The sequence below is a fragment of the Parasteatoda tepidariorum genome, chromosome 2 (genome assembly GCF_982258835.1).
Source record: "Parasteatoda tepidariorum strain Cologne lab strain chromosome 2, Ptep-v5.0, whole genome shotgun sequence".
Taxonomy (NCBI): Eukaryota; Metazoa; Arthropoda; class Arachnida; order Araneae; family Theridiidae; genus Parasteatoda; species Parasteatoda tepidariorum.
This window is the reverse complement of record NC_141756.1, coordinates 65,818,699-65,838,422: the sequence shown is the minus strand read 5'-3', so window position 1 is coordinate 65,838,422 and position 19,724 is coordinate 65,818,699. Positions and strand designations below refer to the sequence as shown.

The window sequence follows — 19,724 nt, the reverse complement described above, 5'->3', positions numbered from 1 at the left end:
CTGAAAACACGTTTGCTAATAAAGAAGCTAGCTTAATGTTTATATGCTATATTTGTATGTTGTGATATTTATGTATTGAAATATTTTAATATTGATGTGATTGTTCCATTCAGAGATCTATGTCTTGTCAGTGTTGTGCATTATTGTTATGCAAAAGTGTATTTTCAGATTTTGTTTATGTGAAGTCACGAAAACTCGTTTGTAAGTTTGTTCCGTATTCATGTTATTATTGAATTCATTATTCCATTCGCTCTTGATCAAATACATTGATTGTAACTTGTAAAAGCAAAATTCACAGTGTTTTTGTATATGATGATGGTGTTTGTAATAAATATATTTTCGTTATATTATATTTATTTCAATCTTGTGTCATTTCTTGTTAAGGTCTTATTGTAACAATATTTCGAAAATTCTTGGTAAAACATATACAATGCGTTATCATATATTTTCGAAATAAACTATGTAAGATTCTATTTAGTGATATAGATTGATGATAGTGATGATTTAGTGATATTGATGATATGGATATTATCTCCTGATATGGATTAGGGATGTGCTTTTTTGTAATTTCATTTAATCATGTTACTCTTCTACACAATAATAGATTATGACAGTTTTTCCTAAAAAAGTTTAATATAATTCCTACAGAAAATGTAAAATGATACTTGAAATTATCTTTATTTTGCAATGCAATAAATTTTTACACAATTTCAAATTGTTTTTACAGAATAATTTGCTAATCGAAAAAGTACTGGTGAATACAGTTCGCGATCGCAACGCTTGAATACTCCCTCTAGCGGGGTGGATATTTTCAGGCTCTATTTATTAAGTTTTCATTTAGCTTTATCAGAATCATTGGTAGAGTAGGACGCTATTTTTTTGAGCAGCAAATAAGAAACAAAATTTCTCAAACGAAGAGGCAGAAGAACTTGAAAAAATGACCCAGAATATAGGTAAATCATTCGGAAACAGAACGTGCCCTACATTTGAAGAACAGTTTTTCAGTATTCCCCCCCCCTTTCTATTATCAATAAACTTGTAACCGATAACTTCCGATTTCGCGATCGCATACTTTTACAGACGTGTGTATTACAGTAAAAATTTTTTGTTTTGTTTTCAATTCATTGTTAATTAAAGTGAAGTTATTTAAGTTCACAATGGTTACTTCATTCCAATGAATAAATGTGTTTTCAGAACGTGTAGAACTGTAAAAGTTATAGAATATTCTCCTTCTTTATAGAATATAGTATATATTTCTATATCTATATAATTCGGAAGACAACAATAAAGAATCATCCGAATTACTTTAAATAGTGTCATTTGTGTTGATTATTAATAAATTTTTATCGTTTTCTTGTTAAGTATTTTTTTTTTTGAATGATTAATTTCAACTAGAATTCAGCTATTCTGTTTTTAGTTACATATTGAAATTCGTATCGAGAACTTACAGTTATAAAGTTTTATTGTGTGGTATGTCATCTTAAGGTAATGATGGGATAATCTATGTATATATTATTTGAGAATAAAATTTTTAAACGAGGAACATTTCATTATGGAATTCTCCGGATTTATAAAGCAGGTAAGTGTTATGATTTTTATAATAAAAATTTTACTTGTAAATATTTTTTTTTTCTAATTAGATGATAGTTCTCTACAGAATGCTTTTTTACATCTGATTAAGAACTTCAAGAAAAAAAAATGAAAATTTTTTACTTCAATATGAGGAATTTTTGGAATCCTTTTTTTTTTTTAATCGTAAGCATTCTTTATTTTATGTTTGTCAGTTTATAAATGATTTTTTATCGAAACTTTAAAATTTTTTTGATAAAAATTGCTGTCAAAAGCCTTTTTTTGCAAAATTAAATGATATAACATTATGTGTTTCTGTATACTTCTTGCATATTTTAATGTTTGAAATATGATTCAGAAAATTATAGAATATAAAGTTTAAATGAACCTATAATATTAGATCATTAAATTTAATAAAGTGACTTAAGTATTAGGTCTTAACTCTAATAAGAAGATACATATTTTTTTTCTGTTAATTAACGAAAGTTTTTCCGATGTGTTCTGGATGTTCCTTCTCTTAAAAAAAAGTGATTCTCCATTTTATATTTACTTGCATAAGAAAGAATATCAAACATTTTTCTTTTTTAAATTTAATATGCCATGTTAAAGAAGGAACGTTACCATGGTACACTGAAGAAATCTCCAGTGCAACTGATGATCCTGTTACTCTGTTAGCAGTCATTCATCTCAAATAACATCGCCCCCTATGGGTCGTTGCATTCGCGAATTTTTAAGAAAACTATTCTTTGTTTCTTTTTGGAATCGTTTTCTAATTTTGAATCAGCATTACTGCTGCACAAATATTTATTTCTAAACGCAGAGCGATAAGCAGAGAGCTCGCCGCACTTTACTATACTTAATATTTATTTCTAAACGTTTTGATCATATTTTAAAAAGCATTTTTTCAAAAATTTTATATGCAGTCATTCAACATTTCTATTCTTAAATTACATTAAATGCAAGAAGGCAAAATGTTTATTATTATCGTTGAAAATTGCAAACTATCTCAATTTTAACTCTTTTTTTTTTCTTCTTATTTGTACCAAACATGGCGTAATGTTTTTTTATTTTTATTTATTTGATAAGAATTTTTCTTTTAAAATTATTTTGAACCTAAATAGTAGCAATTCTTAACGTTATTTCTTCCACTTTCTGTGATAAATCATCGCACAATGGAACACTAATCATAAATATATTTATCCTCAAAATTATTTTTCAATTACAAAAATAATGTTCTAATTCTATAAGTGTGTTGAAATAATACGATTTTGGCATATAAATTGTTGCTTTATTTTTTACTCATAATTTTTTCAGTTTATTTAAAAGAGTCGTTTTTAATTAGCAGTTAATATATTTTCCAGATTATCGTTTGCTATTAATTATTGTGATTTGTATGCAGTTATCATACTTTAGAATACAAAACGCTTTTGCTAAGTTCATATTTTGATAGAAAGGAATAAATAAATTATAAAATACCTTACAATGATTTTTGATCCTCTGATTCTTTCAAAAAATGCTAACACGGAAAAGAAATCCCATTCAAGTAGTAAGGCTCATTTTAGTAATGAAATGTCGCAATTATTTAAAAATTTCAATAACGATTTGAATGAAATTATGCAAAATAAAAGAATGTATTTCGAAAAGTTTGTTCAGGTAGGCTAATACTTAATATATATATAATTTTTCCACCTTTTTAAATAAAATTGTTCAATTTATAATTTTATTTGACGCTTCGTTAAAACTATTATTTGCTAAACTATTATTAAAAATAACTTTGCATTTGTAGTGTACTATCATTAAGTAGTTTTTTATGTTTAGGAGTGAAGTATTTTGTAAAGAAGTGTTAAATAGCAAAAGCCACGAGAAACTAGTTTGCAATACGAAAAATGAGATTAATCTATAACATAAAAAGAATGGAAAGTTTGTTAAATACTGTAACCACCAACTAAAACTACGAGATTAGTGCCGCAATTTTTTTTAAAATTTAAACTGTTTGTCTGAGCTTCCAATGAAGTTATCATCTAAATAATTTGAAACAACAATTAGTATTATTTCATTGGCTACTTCAAAGGAAAGGGTCTTCTATATCTGCTCGGTTCTTGTATAATTTGGAATCGAAATAAGTATATGGTAGTTTATCCAGAGATGGTTATGTGTTTTACGTATAGAATTTCTCTTTCTGTGATGTGATTTATTTATTTTTTCCTGGTTCCATTTTGACGTAGGTACTAAGGAGGAAACCAATCCAAGCATTTTTTTACTTTCATGCATAGGAATTGAAAGTATTTATGGAAAAAATGAAAAAAATATTTTTTTAAAAATAGGATTGACTCCCTGTGTTGGAATATTGGATAAGTAGAGTAATATAATAAGTAGAGTAATATAACCAGGAACAGTTACTCTGCGTAAATTTTTAATAATAATTAATATCACCTTAAATAACTTCTTTTCTAACAGTTGGATTTTTACGAAGTAAATGCCAGTTTTAATGGTTTAAAGACTTGATTTCAAGTATGCTATGGTGCTAACTATTACGTTTCAGAACTCAGCGTCGTTTTTAAGGATGGGTTGCGAGTTCCTAGGAGGCCCCGAAAACTGTTAACCTGAAAACGGTTTTTTCTTAAATTTATTCCCTTACTAATATATTAAAAATATTTGAAAAAGATGAGATAATTTTGAAAGAAAAATTATTTTAATAATGTGCATCAATGTTACAGATGAAATTTAACATAGTAGGAAAAAAATATTTTTTCCATATATATTTTCTATTAGCATTCAGCTTAGTAATTCTAGAGAGAAAAAATGTTTTATTAATTTGGTGTCAACTATTTAAGATTTTTTTCGTTGGACTGAAAAAAAATTTTTTTAGCATAAATTTTAATTTTTGGAAATTTTTATACATTTATGTTATTTTCTTGTGGGAGGGAAATATAATTTTGATATGATGCTTTTGAATTTATGCCAAATTTACAATAAAATTATTTTAAGATATCTTTTTTTTTTTTAACAGAAAAATACTTGAAACATCAGAAATATCATCGCTAATTTTAATTTCTAATGTTAATTTGCAAAGTTACGAGTCTTTGAAAAGTGGACGTTAAAGTTTCAAAGTACTTTAATGAAAGACTAAATTTCGCCATCTATTTATTCGTAGCAATTGTTATCGTCCTTTTTTGTATCTTTTATTTTTATCATTCCGATGAAATACTTTCTCAGAAACAAAGTAATTTTGTAAAGAGTAATTTATAAACGCCTAAAATAGTTTTAGAAAAAAATACTAGAAGGCTTCGCCTCCGCCCTCTGTTCATTTTGCTCACCAATCCTTGTGGTTGCTTCTCATTCATCATTGAAGATAATGGAGAAAAAACGCCATTTTTAAAAAAAAAAATTTTTTTTTTGCAAAAATTACGATAGGAATGCCATTTGCTGTATTTTGAAGTTTACTAAGTTTCGGCAAATCAATAACTTGGAAAATTGATTTCCCTCGACAGTTATTACACAGTAAAGATAGGCCGTGCTGTGGAAAAACAGTTCCTGTGCGTTTTTCTTTTTCTTCTCAGAATCAACTGTCAGTGAGATAAATCGTTTTCACCTCTCATCTCCTTAAAAGTTTTCTTCTTAAAAGCTAATAAGAGAAAGATCAATTTATGTGCAATAAATATATTGTTATGTTAGCACATTTTATTAATATGTTAATCGTAACGAAATGAAAGAAAAGCTGAATTTGAAAAATAATCATCTGTATTACGAAAAAACAAAAAAACTAAGGAATAACAGAATGTGCGACACAATAAGAAGTTATAAATGGGAAGTAATTTTACTCGTTTACCAACTATAACGATAAACATATAACATTTGACATTGGAAACAATTTTTATCACTCTTGTCTTCAATCTTCATATTGTAAAAATTATGATATACACTGACGGAAAAAAAAAATCCCAACACCAAGAAGGAGTTGTGCTAGATAAACTAAATTTGGTAGGCTTGTTTATACAACTAAAAGATGATGTCCGTTCAAATTTCGCGCTGGAGTTAAGTTTGTTGCTAGTAGCGCCATTGTGAAACATGCAAATCAGGGTTGTTTTAAATACGTGTTCTACAGTTCGTAAGATTTATCTTTCCGCGATATCGCAGAAAGACGGGAGAAATGTGAGGGGAATTTTTCACTAATAATGGATAAATAGTTATTATTTAAGGGGAAAAAATGGCAAAAAGAAAACACTCAAAATTGAACTTTCGAATAAATAGAAATTTCGATCAAAAACTCTCGTTAGAATTATAACATGTGTAGTGAATTCTGTAGTTGCATTTCAGATAATAGATAGACTAACATGATTTTTTAAGAGTTATTAATTCTCACACTAATAATCGAATCGCAGTTTTCTATTCCATAATATTACATGCATTTTAATGTTATTAGAATAATTAAATCAAGGAAAATGTCAAGCATAAATGTATCATATGATCGCTAAAATCGAATGGACAAAATGACATAAATTTATTAAAAATGTATATGCAGGAACAAGGAGAATTTAACGAATGAAAAGTCGAAACAAAAGAGCAAATAATTTTTAACTTTGTTTTATTAAGTTAACGCAAAAATGCTCTACATTGAAGATGATGCCTGGAAGGAAATTTTATTGACACTGCTTCTCAAAAATTTCTTCTTTCACGAAAAGTATTTTTATTCTAAACTTTTCATAAATAATATATTGACTTTTCTATTACTAAAATAATGTTACGTTAGTCTTTCCTTGATGGAATTAAACACAAAAACATACCTTTATTGAATAAACACACCTATTTTTTTCGATAGATTTAAATTTTGAAATCTCTGAATAGAGGGTAACCGCAATCTGGAAAATATGGTCACAACAGTTTAGTCAGGAAAGCAGTCGAAAGTTTTGGACCCTTAATGCTAAAAAACTTTTTTACCTATTTTGCCATATTACGAAAACTTTATTAGCGAATCGAAAAATTCGTTTATCTAAAGATGATTTCATAGAGAAAATAATTTTTAATAATTATTTTTTATTATTTAATAATGATCAAATTTTATTTTCGATTCTAACACATCTAGATTTTTTCCCACCATTTTAAACTTCGTACTTTTAATGAAAAAATACAAAAATTGAATGAAATTGGTCCAATATTCCTTGAGAAATGAAAATTTAGAAATATGCTGTTTTATAGAACTCTGATATTATTTGTCCGATTTCGTTAAAATTTTGCATTTTGTGATTTAAAGTTACATTGTAAAAATAGTGTAAAAATTTGTATACGTTGCAATTCAGATTATTTTTTGACCCTCATTGAACAAAATAATAAATAATACTTAAAAATCTCTTACTTGAAAGAGTTGATAAACGAAGTTATAAAGGTGTGCAGAAAGGCAAAATGAGCCCGATATTTAAAATTAACATTAAGGAGCCCAAATTTTCGAACGCTCTCCTGACATGTGGCTAAAATATTGGAATCATGTTTTCCATATTCGGCCACCTCATGATTTAATTAAAATATTCAAATCCATCATAATAAAGGCATGATATAAAGAAGAATGTGTTCGATTCAGTAACCTAATTAATAGTTTACACTAAGTAATTAGCATATTTGATATCACATTTTTAAACCACTTAGATTGGAATTCAATGATAAAATCCAATGAGAACAAAATTATTATCCAGGGTTATAGGTCTCTTTCTTTTTTTTTTCCTAGTCTCCAATTTCTCCAGATTTAACTGCATGAGATTACTTTAAATGGGATTAATTAAAAGATCCATCGCATGTTAGAATATCTATATTAAATAATTTGAGAAAATCATGAAAATTTAGGTTTTAAAATAATGTGTGATTTGACATGAAAAAGGTTAATCGCAAATTTTCATTCATGTTTAGAGAAAACACTTTTTTCAGAACTCTCGGGAATTTATTTATCCTGTTTAATCCTTTTCCCAATATCTGTGTTACATCTATCACTTCTACTCTCCAGACATAACTTTGATTATGTTTTCCTACCTGCTTAGGATACTATGGAAAAAACTTCTGAAAAGCTTTCTAAATCTGACATTCTTCAAAACAAGGAACGGGTAAAACGCATAGAGCATTTCGAAACGGAATTTTATGAAATAATGAAACAAGCGACCCAAGAAATGGAAAGACTGAAAACGATTGAAGAAAAAATTCAAGTATGAAAAATCTGTATTTAAAGATTTATCGTGTGCTTTTATATGTTGATGCATACTCAATATTTTTTTAAAAAGACTCATTTTTAAATTCAAGCTTTTGAATCTTAGTATTTTGGATTTGTCTGTAAAATAATAATAATTATTAAAAAAAAAGTTTTTCACAGTAAAACCAAAATCAACAGTCAGTAAAAGACTTTAAAGCAATACAGCTTATAGTGTTCTAAAGCGATCACTTTTAATATATTTTTCCATTATGTTTGTAAAAAATAATATTATGTACTGTAAGAAAACGGTCACAAAACCGATAAAATTTCTTTTCTCGTGCTGGCAATGAAAAGTTGAAACAAACTGATCTAAATTGGGCAGAAATGAAAAATTAAAAGCAAACTGCATATGTAAACAAACTGTGGTACACTTTTGTTTTAATTAAGCTCATTAATTTAGTGCCAATTTTAGCTTTAATGTAATTTACCCACGAGAAAGAGGCGTTTCAACAAAACTGCAGAAGAACGGAATCAATGTAGGATGGGACAGAAATCCTGCGCAAGAGAGTCTATTTAGTACAAGATCCTTCAATTCTGTTGTCTCCAACCTAAATTTGCAGCTCAAATTTATAAGTTTTCAGGATAGCCCATATTTATGCTAATGTTGGATGACGTTGTTTGTTGATTTGGTTCAATGTTTGTATACTACTTTCCATTTTACCTGCTTTGGTACTATGTAACTTTTTTTTTTAATATTGCGCATTTTTAGAGTTTATGTAAGAATGAAAGACTTAAAACTGTTGTGTTCTCAAACACTGAAATTTAGAATTGGGATTTTTAAATTGCATACAGAGGAATTCTGAATGTTAAGATTTAGGTTCTTCATTTTTTATTTTTATAAATGATAAAATATCAAAGAAATGAAGTCATTTACCATTATTAATATTAAGAAAAGAATTCAAAATATTTAAAGCAATTAAAAATAATACTTCCAGTAGAAAAACGCGCTAAGCAGCTGAGAATCCAAAAGGAATTGAAACAAAAGAAACAATGAAAAATGAAAAAATGAATAAATATGACAACCGAAGCTGACGTCTTTAGGGGGTACCAGCTCTGGAACTCAGAAAAGCAAAACCTTTTCTACCGAGAGAGCACGACATCGACAAATGTCTAAAATTGCTCTCTCTGTACCCTAAAGGTTAAGCAAAACCTTTGGGGTACAGAGAGAGCAATTTTAGACATTCGTCGTGCTCTGTCGATAGAAAAGGTTTTGCTAGACGTCAGTTTCGGTTGTCATATTTATTCATTTTTTCATATTTTATTTTTTCTTTCACTATTATAAAGTTATTTACAGCCGATTTTAACCTATTTCAAGGAATCGGTTGTTCTTTTTATAATATTGAAAGACTTTTTTTTTACAGTCTCTACTTACCACGAAGAAACATAAAAGAGATGCCGAAAAGCAGGCATACTTGGATCGCTTGCAGGAATTGAGAAAATTAAACGAAGAGTTCTGTCAGGTAATTTACATTACACTGCTTATTATTTAATTTCAAAAGAAGTACTCTAATTAGTATCATATTTGCAATTATTTCTAGCAAACACTATCTCAAAGTAAAACTCGAAATAATAATTACCAAATATAACAGAAGATGGGGCAAACATGCTTTGTTTTCATTCAGATTTGTAATTATTTGAGAGTTGAAAAAAATAAGATAAAAAGATACAAACATAATATTTAACTTACCATTTTAAGTTCTTATTAAAAAACTCATGGGCAAACACAATATATGTTTTTAGTAAAAAATTTATTTTGGTATAATTTATTAATATTATAGTTCAAAGCTTGTCCACAGACGTGATATGTCACGCCTTCAGACAGTATTTTTATAGTTTTTCAGCTTTAAGACTAATAATTATTGACAAAAAAAACAAACAAATCGAATAATATCAATAAATAACATTTTTTTTGAAGAGGCATTAAAAATACAGGATTTAAAACAAAATTTTTTATTACAATCTTTTGTGAGCTGTTAATTTGTGAATTAAATGTCAGTACCCAGAGTGATATGCTGCACCTGCAGATTTATTCAGAATTAATGAATCTCTTCTCAAAGAGCCATTTAGTTTAAAAAAAAACTAGAAAGAAAAGTGTATATTTAGTGTTTCACTTTATTTACTTTTAAGTTTTTGGAAATATTTTGCTCTGAGTATAGGCATTAGTTTATTAATGTTATATGCGTTCACATGGTACGTCTGGGTTATTATAGAATTCATATTATTAGGCATAGTTTTTTTTAAATATGTCAATACATGCAGCTACAGTTTCAAGTATTCAAGACTTCTTTACCAATTTTCAGAATGTAGTCTTTAATGCACTAGAGTCTTAAGTAAAGAAAATCACATTTTCGTCACGTTTGTGGATATAATACGCATTCAGAACATTGTGCACACTTTCCAGCTAGCTAGATAACTCATATTTCAATTTGAATGACAATACAACTTTTACTCGTTTCATGACTTTAACAAACATCATTGACTTCATCTCATTGCCAAATAGAGGACCAATCGAAGATTTTCCGACTGGCTAGAGTGATCAAACCACTAACGGAACTCTGTGTCTGAAGAGAAAGCAAATTTCACTTGTTTCGCTGGCCGCTGCTACAAGCAGAATTAATCTTCATATAGAATTAATCGTCAATCGAAATTTTGACCACTTTTTGACTAGTTATTTCATTTCAATTTCAGTTCTAAATGTGATGATAGAACTGCAAGCTACAATTGTTTCCAAAATGTTGCAAGCAAAATTTAGCTCCTTTTCAATGGTAACTGACATTCTGACCATTCTCAATAAATAAACTAACAGACATAAAACTAAAAGCAAAAAGTAATTAAATAAAATAAAAAATTTAAAAGTATATTTTTCAAGTGAATAAAAAAGGAGGGGGGAGGGAAGTATTCTTGTCATATCTAAAAAGAAATATACTTCCACCAACTACGAGAATCCCCCCCCCCTTATGATGCGCTCTGTGCTTTTCGCATTATGAACAGGTAATTTGATTTTGATGAAATTTTCGAGGGTAAAGTTCTTTATGTGAAATTATTGGACATGAGCTTTCTTTATTATTTTAAAGGATATTCTTTCTAAAGTTTTTTTTTGTTGGGGGGGGGGGGTCAAAACTCCAGATCCTCTGAAGTTTTGAGAAAAACACATCGATATACAAGTGACAATACTTTTTGTGAAACGAGTGAATTACTGCACTGACAGTTATTTTATTGTCTACTACTTTCACACTAACCATTAAAATATAAACACTTTCAGTTGACCTTTACAATGGTCATTCAAAAGCTTCGAAAAAGGCTTTTTTTTAGATTTTGGCCGTCAAAATCTATCATATCAAAGGGTGAACCACAAAGCTATTAATTTCTATGAATACATATTAATGTGTTGTACCTGAAAAGATAAATATATGTATTTGTTGTTAACCTTAAATTAGCAAAAAACTGAAATTTTGCACAAATTGGAAATTCATCAATCTTGCTGAAAAAGAAGTCTAAGTTAAGCAGAAACAAAATCAATCATCAGACCTACGGTTACTGTTTCAACTTTTTTTATAATATGGTCATAAAGTTTGAGACCTGTACCTGAGTACATGAATACAGAAATTGTTCTGGGAATGCTGTAAATTGTTTTAGAAAAGGATATTTAAGTCCAAAATGAAAATCTAAAGTTAGCACCTCCCCCGAAGTGAGCTGCTAAATTATCGCTCACCTGCTAGATGTGCATTTCGCATACTGTTAGGAGTAGTGGTTGTAATTAAAGCAATAACTGAGTGCAGTGCATCACTGTCAGCGTTTACTTATTTCATTTATTCAGTTTCATACGTTAAAATAACGATAATTTATTGATTATTTTATAAAATTCTATAAGACGTAAAGGTTAACTACTTGATAAACGCAAGGTTCGATAATTTGGCATTATTAAATATTTTGATTTAAGGAAAAAATAAAAAAAAAACTTTTCCACGATATTAAATGTTTAGTACTTTTTTTGGTTTAGCGCTTAGGAATTAGTTTTTAAATTAGTTTATGTTGAAACAATTCATAATAACAGTAATTTATTAAACGTTTTACACTTTTTTGAACTTAAAAAGGTCAATCACTTATAAATAGTTAAAAAAATCTAACACGTGATAAATCACTTGCAAAGTAATCAAATGCTTGAAGTAATTAGTAGTTTTATAAACGTGATTTCTATTATTAAGATAATTACTTCTGTAAAGAGTATTCAAACTTATGAGGTTGAAATAAGCAAAACTTAATCATTGTAGATTATTTAGAAAATAAAGCGCGAGTTCCATGTTTAGAAAATTAGTACCTCAGAATGAAATTTGAAATAAGTTAAATTTTAAAAATTTAAAATAGGATAGGATAACTATTAACTTAAGTACTTACATGAAAAATTGATGCCAATTTCATCAAATCAGAATTACAATGTACAGAAGAGAGAGTCCTAAAAAATTTTGCTAAACATTCAAATATTTTTAGAAGACTTAACTGCTGTAAACGGTTGAAAAGTGGAAGAATTGGGAGACGACGTTTCAAAAATTGAATCAGAAAATAAAATAAACTGAATAAAATAAGAGAGAAAGAACTATAATATAGGCTAGGAGCGAGAATGGATAAAGTGAAAGACACAGCGAAAAAAACAACTGAAAAGGCAAAAGCAGGAGGTGGAACTGCTGTTGATAAAGTTTCAGAAAAATCTCAAAAAGCTAAAGCTAAAGTGGTAGAGGAAGCCAAGAAGGGGCAGGATAAAGCGAAGGATACAACAGAAAAAGCAAAAACTGAAGGTAAAGATGCTGTTGACAAAGTTTCAGAAAAATCTCAAAAGGCTAAAGCTAAATTGGCGGAGGAAGCCAAGAAGGGGCAGGAAAAAGCGAAGGGTACAACAGAAAAAGCAAAAACTGAAGGTAAAGATGTAGTTGACAAAGTTTCAGAAAAATCTCAAAAGGCTAAAGCTAAATTGGCGGAGGAAGCCAAGAAGGGGCAGGATAAAGCGAAGGATACAGCAGAAAAAGCAAAAACTGAAGGTAAAGACGCTGTTGACAAAGTTTCAGAAAAATCTCAAAAGGCTAAAGCTAAATTGGTGGAGGAAGCCAAGAAGGGGCAGGATAAAGCGAAGGATACAGCAGAAAAAGCAAAAACTGAAGGTAAAGACGCTGTTGACAAAGTTTCAGAAAAATCTCAAAAGGCTAAAGCAAAATTGGTGGAGGAAGCTAAGAAGGGGCAGGATAAAGCAAAGGATACAGCAGAAAAAGCAAAAACTGAAGGTAAAAATATTTTTGACAAAGTTTCAGAAAAATCTCAAAAGGCTAAAGCTAAGTTGGAGGAGGAAGCCAAGAAAGTTTCTCAGAAAGCAGATAAAGAAGAGGAGGGAGCGAAAAAAAAAGTCGGAGATGCTTTAAAAAAAACAAAGACCAAATATGATGATTTTGTTGATAAAGTAGAAGGAAAATTGAAAGGAGATAAAAAGGAAATTGATGAGAAAAAAGAGGCAGATAAAAAATAAACTGATCAATCCTAAGAGCGAAAAAAAATGCATGTAAAGAAGCTGAAAAAAAGAAAGAAAAACTGCTAAAATGTATCAAAAAAATCTCTCTGATATTTAAGTATACAATTGAAATACGTTAACTATACGAAGTTATAGCGATTTGTTTATTTATAAAAAACTTATGAAAGAAATTCTCACTTTAAGCTTTCATAATTTTGAGTATTTTTACAATACAAACAGTGTATGTAATGTTTAAAGACTATTTTGTGCATTCAAACGCAGTAAACATTTTATATGGTTGCTAAAATCGTTATAGTTGTTTGGTAAAAGTTGCTTGTAGAAGTGCCACATTTATTGAGTGGTGATGAATTTTTTAGTCAGATTATCGAAAATTAAGAAGGGAAAAACGTAATTTTCAGAAGTAAAGTAATTTGTGTTGCTACTATTTAATTTTAAACTTGTTATTAATATTTGAGTACCAGATTTTATTGAATTTCAATAATTTAACAGCATTTTATGATTTGCTAACATCTTATTTCAAAAATTAAAAAAAAAAAGAATTTTTAATTGTGAAAATGGTGTAAAAACATACTCCATCTGGGGCACGTAAAAACAATACAAGTAACATATTAATTAACACAAAACTCTACCTCACAAGAGACTTCAACCATAGATTTTCAAAAGATTTTCAACTATATGAATTTGCTTCAAAAGAAGAAATATTGTATAGTGGGAAACTTTAATCTAATAATTTCAATGCCAATTTATTACTTTAAAAAATATGAACTTAAATTGAAAACCATAAGTACTCAAGAAATTAATTTGGTATGTTTGACATATTTTAGTGATAAAATCCTAATGTACTGTACTTGCTTAGCATAATTTAAAAAATTATCGCCAATATGAAAATGACATTAGTATCATAAAATGGATGACTAAGAGCAATTTACGTTTTTTTTTTTTGGAGTTTAACAGCATCTTATAATAACTATAATAAAGATAACAATTCAGGAATTTTCGTGTCTAAAGAGCTGTATTAGTTATTAGTTTGGGAAACATCTGTTATTAATGATTCGGGTTTACTTACAGAAGTTGTCAATTAATTCTGTTCTTTTTTTTCTTCTCTTGTTTTGGTTTGCGTTGAATTTCGTCAAATATCAGCTGTTGGATTTAAACAAGTGCAATACTTCCGGGATTAATATAAATTCATACTTCGATTCCTAATATAGTGAATGAAATATTTACAAATAGAAAAATTTATGCTTTTTTGCTTAATTGCATGGGTGGTGACTAAGCACCTATTTTTGATTTTGTGTTGAAGGCAGTAATCATGACTCTGAAGTCAAAAGAGAAATGCATACAATATTTGTTCGGACAGTGAAACGAGTTAAGATAAAAGAAAACAGAAACGATGAGGGAATACCAGAGACTAATTTCATGTGCGTGTGCTGTGTTCAGTATTTCAAAAATAGCACTCTAGATCTAGAATATAATGGTGTTTGCAAATTCCGATAAGAATGGAGAGACACTGCATATTACAATCTGCATACTGCATATGGCAGACCACCTGATTTCTTGTACAAGAGGAATCAAACCAAAATAAAATAGATCCAGCTTCAAAACAGAATCTCCAATAATTTCTTCGATGTCGATTGGAATGTTTCATTAAAATAAAAATAATAAATTAATAATAATAGAATTACTAACAATAATTAGAATTATTTTTTATTTTATAACACTAGTTGAACAGCCGACAGAGTTTTCAGTCTACGGATACCATTCTATCCTTGTTATTATGAACCCAATCCAAAAGACAAGGAAACTCCTGGATCAAGTATTGGGCAAAATTTGCCTTTGTGGAGACTTTTTGAAAGAACTATCCTGCATTTGCGTTACATGCAGAAGAAAGCCTCGAAAACCTCCCACGGTTAACCTGACAGCAAGGGGATTACTAACAATAATTAGATTTAGTAATAATTATAATTATAACAAAATTATAATGATAGAATCGGTCATAATAATACTATTTGTTTCGAATTTTTTGCCAAAAAATTATAAAAGAAACAAAAAGCAGACGATGAAAACTTAATTTTTTGAGGTATAATTTTTTCTTTTTTTTTGTGTATATTTTATAGTAAGAATGTTTACTATATATTAGACAAAAGTTTTAATCTAATTCATTCCTACAAATTAGTTCACACAAAGTCAACCCTAAGCGGTGACTTAGTGCAGCTACAGAAAGCTATTTTTCTTTATTGCAATTTTCCTTACAGTTAAAACACAGCTTTTCATCTACCCCAAACATAATTTCGAGGAATCATATCAAATTTTAAAAAATTCTAATAATTTAGTTAATGAACTTATAGCATCACACTGTTTCCCAATATTTGGAAGTCAATTCTAATTTAATCTTTTGAAACCCAAAACACTTACACCAGTTTTTCTTTTATTATCTCCCTTTGATTATCTTGTTCAAATTTTTTCCTCTGTCCTAATTAGTTAAGCCACTTGTACGTGTTTGCCTCTTTATTTCTCTACAATTATGTGGTGCTTAGACATTGAGGAAAGTTTTTGCTTATGCAACCGAAACTATAGTATGTCCATTTCTGTACTTTCATTTGTACTTTATTCACGTTGTTTTATTGATTTAAGCATCATTTGGTTAGTAATAATCATTTTTAATTTTCATCTCAGCAAAGCGATTTTTTCGCGTTGAATGAGTGTCGAAATTTTTTTTTTAAAAATAATAATTTTTTTCTCCCTTTATCACTATCATACCAAAAACTTCTATAGCTCTATTGGGAGGGAAAAAATATCCCCAGTTTTGAAAACAAAATTTTTTTCTCATACGCACCCCTTTTTAAATTTCGAAAAAAAAATTTAAAAAAATAACTTAAACTATTTTTCTTTAAGACTTTATAAGATTTTGCTCCTTGTCAATTTTTTTCAGATAAAATGTATTTCTTTAATGTATCACTTTATTTAGACATTTACTTTAAAGTGTTTAGAGCTTGTGTAGCAAAAGGAAGAAGAAAGTTTTTAGCAATTATTCCTTTTTTATATGTGAATGGTTTATTTTAAAATATAAAGACTATATTAAAAGAACGGTTATCTTTCCACATATTTCAATAATATACAAACTTGTGAAGAAGTAGCGTGTTAATAAATTGTTTTATTATTAAAACAGAAAAGGAAAAAAAATATTAAAATAAGCTTTAAGAGCGAAGTTTTTTAAATGGATTTAAAAGTGAAAATAGTTTTATTCCGCGAAAAGTGAGCCTGAGTGACTAAATATTCAAAATTATCGTAAAATCAAAAATGAAAAAAATTTTGGAATCTAGAAAATTCACATTTTCTAATAGTTAAGATGTTTTTTAAAATTATAAAAAATGTTTAGTTAAATTCTAACAAAAGGGGAAACAAGTTGAAAACACGAGTTCTCTACTTTGTTATGTTATATTTTAATAGAGTTTTGAAAATATTGAAGATCAATAAAATAGTTATTAGTATTATATACATATAACTATTTATTCCATTTATTTTTGTTATATATATTTTTTTAATTTGGCCTACTAATTTTTTGAGTGATTAAAAGTTGATTAATCAAGATAATCTAATTTCCCAGTAGCTCACGTAACATAATTTTGACGTTTTTAATGACATTTTTTCTCTGTAAAAGCTTAGTAAGATAGAAAATTTTAGTTTTTCGTTTATTTTATAAATTAAGAAGATAAGATATTCAACCGAAAAAATTCTATTAATCAAAACTGCCAGTAATTATTATATAAAAATATATTTCATTTAAGGTAACACACGTAACAAAATATTACGCGCGTTACTGTTACGTGTGTTAGAAGTACTTTTACACTTTACTTATTAATTTTTTTTTCTATTTCAAAATAAAAAACTGAAATCATGTCCGTAAATTTTTCATAACCGTCACACAACTTCAACACTATAATCACAAATAAAGAATTGTAAGATTCAGGATTTTGTAAAATCAGGTCGGAATAAGCATTAATAAAAAAGCAGCATAATAAGACGATAATTTCAAAACTTCTCTCAATAACTTTCTTAAATAATTTTGAAATTTTCTGGAGATGGTTGAAAATTGTTTCATCATGGGGCACTGTTTAAATTTATGCTTTAATTTTCAATTTAAAAATTGTTCGGAATTTAGATAGAGGATAAATTCTATTTTAAGATGAAAGGACGATAAATTCTGCTTTTAGAGATGAATAGATAATGATTGAAACTTGCGTTGTTATCTAGTAAAGAAATGCAGTTGAAATTTGAATGTAATCAGAGTTAATAAATGCGAATACATGAAATTGAAATAAATTTCTTACAATAGATAAGCAAAAGAAAAAACAAAAAAATAAAAATAAAATTAAAAATGTTTCTTGCAATTTTTCTCTTTGTTTATCATATACAATAGTGTAGGTCGTTATTGTACTTTTTAAACGTTATTTTTTAGAAAAGAGGCTTTAATAATAAGAGTAAATTTGAAATAAATTTTTAAACTGTTATCTACGCATTATGAAGCGTTTCAAAATGTCGAAAAATTTAATTTTTCTATTTTTTTAAAATAATTTTCATTATTATCTCAAATTTTGCAATCGACAATCTTGGATATTTTGACGTCGCTGATTTTGAATCTGCAATCGGTTTCTATCTCCATGCTACAGTTTTTTTTAAATGACATTTTTAGTCTATTTTCTGTCGAAACGTTGACACCCGTTATATACAATGTTTCAAAACATTATATATAACAGGGGGTTGCATAAATGTTATTAAAAACTTCTAGGAGAGTTTGGGCCTATCATCAGAATTAAAACTACATTGTAACCCATTCCCGCAAAGTCATCAAAGGCCGCTTGGGGTGCTTCGTGTCTTTACACCCCTAGAAGTTTGTTGCAACATTCATGCAATCCTCTATTATATATAAAGTTTTTAAATTCTCATGTTTCGACGAAAAATAGACACAAAAAAAAATAGAAAAAAAAATCTGTAGCTTTAGGAGTAAATCTAATTTCTGATTACAACCCCCACACCCTAATTAGCCAAGATCAGGTATATGTATAAATGCAGCAAAATTTTTACCCAGGGTAATTTTATTTATCTTTATTTTTTTAGCAAAATATTTCTATTAAAAAAATTAATTTGTAAATGATATATTTTCAGTATTTATAATTTTCGTACTTTCGCTCTCTCTCTCTCTTCACTTTTGAATAGGAAATGAAAGCATTGGATGAGACTCATTCGAATCAGTACTCAGCTATCATGGAGAAAGTTCGAAAACAAATGTTTCGCCTACAAAAGAAGAGTTTAATGGAAACTCAGAAAAACGAAATGCTTAATGTTCGGAAACGTTTGAAACAAACTATTTATTGACCTGTAAACGGGATAGTGAATTTGCCTCAGGAATTTTAAAGGGTTTTTCACCAGCAATTAAATTTTTCGATTGGAAATTTAATTGAATAAAATATTGAAAGTAGTTATGCATTTCTTGTCTACTGTTATTTATTATAGATGAAAATTATTTCATTGAGGATGAAAATTTAAAAATGTTGCACGTGAAATGCTTTCTTTTTTTACAACCCATCAGTAAAACATTTATATGAAATAAATAATTTATACATCTTTTTTTTTATCAAAACAATATCAAATTATTTTATTTTTTTCATAAAATATTCCAACTATTTAGGCAATATATTATTAAAGCAATAAAATATCAAATTATAAAGGTCTCTGTTTTTTAATTTAAAAAAAAATTATTGAATTGTCCACAATTCCATAACAGAATTCTTTTTATTCGTCATAAACATATGATTAATTGCTATTCAAGTTTTTATTCCAGCTATCAAAAAATAATAATAATAATAATCAGATAGTGTTTACTTGATTTTAGTGTTAAAACTATAATTTTTAACAAACCATTTGTACCGTGACCAAAATGTGTGCCGTTTACAAAAGACACACTTTAAATACATTAACTAGGTTATAAAATTGGATGCCCACAAATTACATCATCGTAGGTAAATCGTGCCATTTGTTGATCCAGAAGCCTATCAGGTTCGACGCACAAGCGTGATGTCACTTACAGGTATCCAAAGAATGATTTAAATTGCATGGTTAAGCATAATCACTTCACTTCTTCTCGAGTTGTAAATGACAATTGCCTGCAAATGACATCATCGTTGGTAAATTGTGCCATTTGTTGATTCAGAAGCCAATCAGGTTCGACGCACACGCGTGATGTCATTTACAGATATTCAAGGAATGATTTAAATTGCATGGTTAAGCATAATTACTTCACTTCTTCTCGAGCTGTAAATGACAATTGCCTGCAAATGACATCATCGTCGGTAAATTGTGCCATTTGTTGATCCAGAAGCCAATCAGGTGCGACACACACGCGTGATGTCA

The 19,724-nt window shown here is 28.2% G+C and overlaps 2 protein-coding genes across 2 annotated transcripts; both read left to right on the top strand.

Moving 5' to 3' along the window:
* The first annotated feature begins 2,978 nt into the window (after positions 1-2,978).
* On the top strand, positions 2,979-18,794 carry LOC107438050 (synaptonemal complex protein 3). Its single transcript, XM_087156057.1, has 4 exons — positions 2,979-3,222; positions 7,596-7,757; positions 9,163-9,261; positions 18,531-18,794. Exons 1-4 carry the CDS (start codon positions 3,052-3,054, stop codon positions 18,687-18,689), a joined length of 591 nt encoding a protein of 196 aa, XP_087012183.1. The 5' UTR covers positions 2,979-3,051; the 3' UTR covers positions 18,690-18,794.
* LOC139427282 (uncharacterized) lies at positions 12,096-13,498 on the top strand. Its single transcript, XM_071188364.2, has one exon. It carries the CDS (start codon positions 12,420-12,422, stop codon positions 13,311-13,313), a length of 894 nt encoding a protein of 297 aa, XP_071044465.2. The 5' UTR covers positions 12,096-12,419; the 3' UTR covers positions 13,314-13,498.
* Positions 18,795-19,724: the final 930 nt, after the last annotated feature.